Source organism: Mus caroli, chromosome 3, assembly GCF_900094665.2.
Source record: "Mus caroli chromosome 3, CAROLI_EIJ_v1.1, whole genome shotgun sequence".
Taxonomy (NCBI): domain Eukaryota; kingdom Metazoa; phylum Chordata; class Mammalia; order Rodentia; family Muridae; genus Mus; species Mus caroli.
The window spans coordinates 15,075,705-15,080,211 of NC_034572.1; the positions used below are offsets into that span (position 1 = coordinate 15,075,705).

Here is a 4,507-nt window from a genome sequence, read left to right on the forward strand (position 1 = left end):
AAGGAAGGAAGGAAGGAAGGAAGGAAGGAAGGAAGGAAGGAAGGAAGGAAGGAAGGAAGAAAGGAAGAAAGTGGTTGCTGTCCTTCTCTTTGGCTTCCTGTCTTACCATAGGCTATCCCCTCTTACATGAGCTGCCATGATGCCACCACCGATCATGATATGATCAGCTGTAGGGTGAAATATTTACTGGAACTGAATATTTACAGCACTATGGTCTTGAATTTCCAAAACTGGAAGCTAAATAAACCTCTACTCTTTATACATTCCAGAGTCTCTAGTATGTGGTTCCAGTGATAGAAGTTTGACTAATACAAAAATAAGGAAGGCATTGTTCTGTTCTTGTTTTGTTGTACTTACTGCTGGCTACTACCCAGCCTATCAGAAAGAATTTGATAAATATTTTTCTCCCTGTTTTATTTTTTTAGAATCTATTTTAGACTTTGTGTTCTATTTTATGTGTGTGAGTGTTTTGTCTGCATGAATGTCTGTGGACCACATGCATGCCTGCTGCCCACTAAGTTCAGGAAGGGGCCTTGGGCCTTCTAAAACTGTAGTTACAGTTGGTTGTGAATTGCTATGTCAGTACTGAAACTGAAGAGGAAGAAAATGCTCTTAATAGCTGAGCCATCTCTCCAGCACCCACTCCTCACTTTCTTAAAATGGTAATGAAGATTCTATTTCTCTCTGAAAGGCCATTCTTTCACTTCCAAAGCAGGAAGGCATATTGTTGGTTTTTACATTTTTCTTTTTACACATGGGTATGGGCCTTACTTGGTCAATGACAGGAAGGGGGATCAATATGGAGTATAATTGGAATGGATTAAATACATGAATCAAACACCGTTACAATGCCTGGAAGGTTCTACCCCACCTTTTTGAGATAGCTACCTTTCCATGGTTGGTTACATTTTGTTTTTCCAATCAGACTAAGAGCCTCTGTCCTGTGGTCATCTTGTCTCTCTGGTACCTGGTGTTCAATTGCATTAGAAATTCACCAAGTATGTGTTGAGTCATGATTGATACAAACTAGAAGGGGTTGGGGATATGTGATTCCCTGTCCATTTTCAAGGCAGCAAAAATCATGAGTTGCTGTCACAGAGACTCACAGAAATAGCTGCAGTGTATAGTTTACATATATGGCTAACCTGGGGGCCATAAACTGAGAAAAATATAATGTAACAAAATGTTTGCAACATTTATTTGCTTAGAAAACCTAGAGAAATCTAGATGCAGAATGTATTGATGCTGTCAGCTAAATTGTCTGTTATTAAATATATTGTCAAGGGAATAAATCCTTTGTTGCATAGTATAAGAAATGGCTTTTAACAAGGTGCTGAAACTAGAGAAATAAGGGAAGATGCCCTTTGTTAAAACAGCCATTGCCATTAACCTTATTTCTAGGCTATTTAAAGACAATGGTGGCAACAAAAATTAATAACCCCTAAACATTTCATGTAATATAATTTTTAATTGAAGGATGCACTGATGTTTTATTTTCACAAAACTCATAAAGCAATTTACTAAACAGCCTCAGAGAAACTCTGTTTTCATATAAGGTTAGAAAATTATCCCTCCATGGGAACATTTCCAACAAGTCAATTATGACACAGAAGTAATCTCACCTGCCTGGGCCTGGCATGCCAAAGGAGAGTAAGAATATGAATGTCAGTCTCCTCCTGCTTTCCTTTCTCCCACTGTCTCTAGCAACAAGCACTTCAACACACATCCTCTTTAGGTCACACAAGAAAACGTGCAGCCATGTGTGGCAGCGCTCTATGCCTACAGTTTCTGGAAGGCAGGAATGCTGCTGTCCTTTACAACTTGTATCCTTACAACTCAGCACAACTTCTGCCACACGGCTGAAAATTTTTGGAAAAGATGCCATGAAATCCCTTTGCAGGCTGGTCCAACTTGCTTGTGTAGTTCCATTTCCCACTGTTCCTCCAAATGAGCCCAGAGCTCCAAACTGTTCTGTGGCCCAAATATATGATGCATTTTTACATTTCTGATCTTTGAGAAACTATTTTGTATTTCAACTATTCTTTACTCGGAGGCTGGAGAAATAGCTTAGTGGTGAAGAGCACTTGCTACTTAGGCAAAGGATCCTAGTGTGTTCCCAGGACCCACATCAGGAAACTCACAATAGCCTGTAAGCCCGGCTCCAGGGGATTTGATGACTTCTGAGGGTACCTGCACTCACATGGGCACACACACACACACACACACACACACACACACACACATAACTAAAAATAAAATAAAAAATTAAAGATATATTCTTGATCTATTTTTATTCTGCCTTCTCCACCCCCAGTTACAGATGTCTTCAGAATCTTAGATATTTGTGTTCAATCCTTGGTATCTGATGGATGGATGAGTGAATGAATGAATGAATGAAAAAGTACCATCAGTTCCCCTAAGCACTGGCCTCTATCCCTACATCACTTTAGCCAGATTTCCCCAACACTATCCAGGTAAAGACAGAGAATGTCAGCAAGCTTTTCAAAACCTAGCTACTTCAGCGACTAGGAAGTGCTACCCAAGCAGCTCTTTTATCTATGGAGCCTGCAAAGTCCTATGCAGGTGTTCTGGAAGACACAGCAAGACCTTTGGGGGTGGGAGTAGGGGAAGGCGAGAAAGACAGAAAGAAACACATTTTTCTTTCTGAAAATTGATAAAAAGTGACTCTTGTAGGAGTTTTACCTTTGTTGGTTGTCTTAGTTAGGCTCTCTTACTAATGAGAAGAAACACCATGACCACAGCAACTTTTTTTTTTTTTTAGTTATAAAACCTTTATTATTTTTAGCAAGAATAATGCGAGCTCATTTTAGGAATATGGCAAATACAAATAAGCAAAAGAAAAATCATTCATCCTTCACAAGTTTACATGTGCATATATGTAACATACAAAGGTACTCCTGTCTTTCAAAATATCATATTCCCATATTATTTTGTAACCTTTTCTCATTTTGTATCCCATCAGAAACTCATTTTGTTATTATTATTCTTTTTTACAAATCAGCAAAGCTTAAAGTCAGAGACTTATAGATTGGTTCAAATATAATCAACAGTAAGATACAGACAACAAGAGATACAGCTAAAGCCACTAACTGCAACAGATTCAAAGTAGGAAGATGGGCGAAGGTCTTATCAGGAAAATGCTAATGAAAAGAAAGCTAGATTGCAATGGTAGCATCAGATAAAAGGGAAAGCAAGCCAAGCTACATTAAACAGGGGTAAGGATGGCTTCGATTAGCCTTCCAACGCATCACTATTAGTCTGTTTCTCACTTTCCTGATCTCATCTAGCTCCTCCACGACTGTAAACGTATCATCTCTGCTCAGGTGCCTGTTGTGTATATCCTCCTGAAAATCCTGAAGAGACTGAATCAGCCTCTCCCGAAAAGTTTCTTCGGATTTCTCCTCCTCCTCAGGTTCCTGCCCCTCCTCGGGCTTTGGCTCATCCTCCCTTTCTAGGTTTCCTTCTAGTTTTTGACAGGGTTTCATCTTGTGTCTACTTCTCTTCTTTGCTGCTTCCAGGTAGGGATCTGGTCGATTTTTCTTTCCTACTTATTTTAGCCTGGAGCGGTACAAAGAACAAACCTGATGAAGTGAAGCAAGCTGTCTCCTCTGGCGGCTGGCCTCTCGCACCACCGTCTGCAAGGCTGAAGGGAGCTGGTACCAGGATGGAAACAAGGACCAGACTAGCAGGATTTCTGCACACATCGACTCCAACCACAGCAACTCTTAAAAAAAAAAAAAAAGCATTTGGGCTGGCAAGGTGGCTCAGGGGGTAAGAGCACTGACTGCTCTTCTGAAGGTCCTGAGTTAAAATCCCAGCAACCACATTGTGGCTCATAACCACCCATAATGAGATCTGACGCCCTCTTCTGGTGTGTCAGAAGACAGCTACAGTGTACTTACATATAATAAAAAATAAATCTTTGGGCCGAAGTAAGCAGGGAGTGAGCAAGCAGGACCGACTGGAGCGAGCAGGGTTGACCAGAGTGAGCAGAGGCCCTAAAAATTCAATTCCCAACAACAATATGAAGGTTCACAACCATCTGTACAGCTACAGTATATTCACATACATAAAATAAAAAAAATAAATCTTAGGGCCGGGCATGGTGGCACATGCCTTTAATCCCAGCACTTGGGAGGCAGAGGCAGGCGAATTTCAGAGTTCAAGGTCAGCCTGGTCTACAGAGTGAGTTCCAGGAGAGCCAAGGCTATGCAGAAACCCTGTCTCGAAAACAAAAACAAAACAAAACAAAACAAATAATAATAATAATAATAATAATAATAATAAATCTTAGGAAGGAAGGAAGGAAGGAAGGAAGGAAGGAAGGAAGAAAGGAAGGAAGGAAGGAAAGCATTTAACTGAGACTGGCTTACAGGTTCAATGGTTTTGTCCGTTATCATCATAGTGGGAACCATGGCAACACAAAGGCAGGCATGGGGATGGAGAAGCTAAGCATCCACATCTGAATCACCAAAGAGCAGAAAGA

General features: G+C 40.6%; 1 protein-coding gene across 1 annotated transcript; it reads right to left on the reverse strand.

The window, feature by feature from the left end:
- Positions 1 to 2,896: 2,896 nt before the first annotated feature.
- On the reverse strand, positions 2,897 to 3,526 carry LOC110290613 (transcription elongation factor A protein-like 9). Its single transcript, XM_021157200.2, has one exon. It carries the CDS (start codon positions 3,504 to 3,506, stop codon positions 3,222 to 3,224), a length of 285 nt encoding a protein of 94 aa, XP_021012859.1. The 5' UTR covers positions 3,507 to 3,526; the 3' UTR covers positions 2,897 to 3,221.
- Between the last annotated feature and the right edge of the window lie 981 nt (positions 3,527 to 4,507).

Bases quoted from the DNA above. Each gene is read 5' to 3' on its own strand.
- LOC110290613 (XM_021157200.2), bottom strand. From the start codon at position 3,506: ATGAAACCCTGTCAAAAACTAGAAGGAAACCTAGAAAGGGAGGATGAG.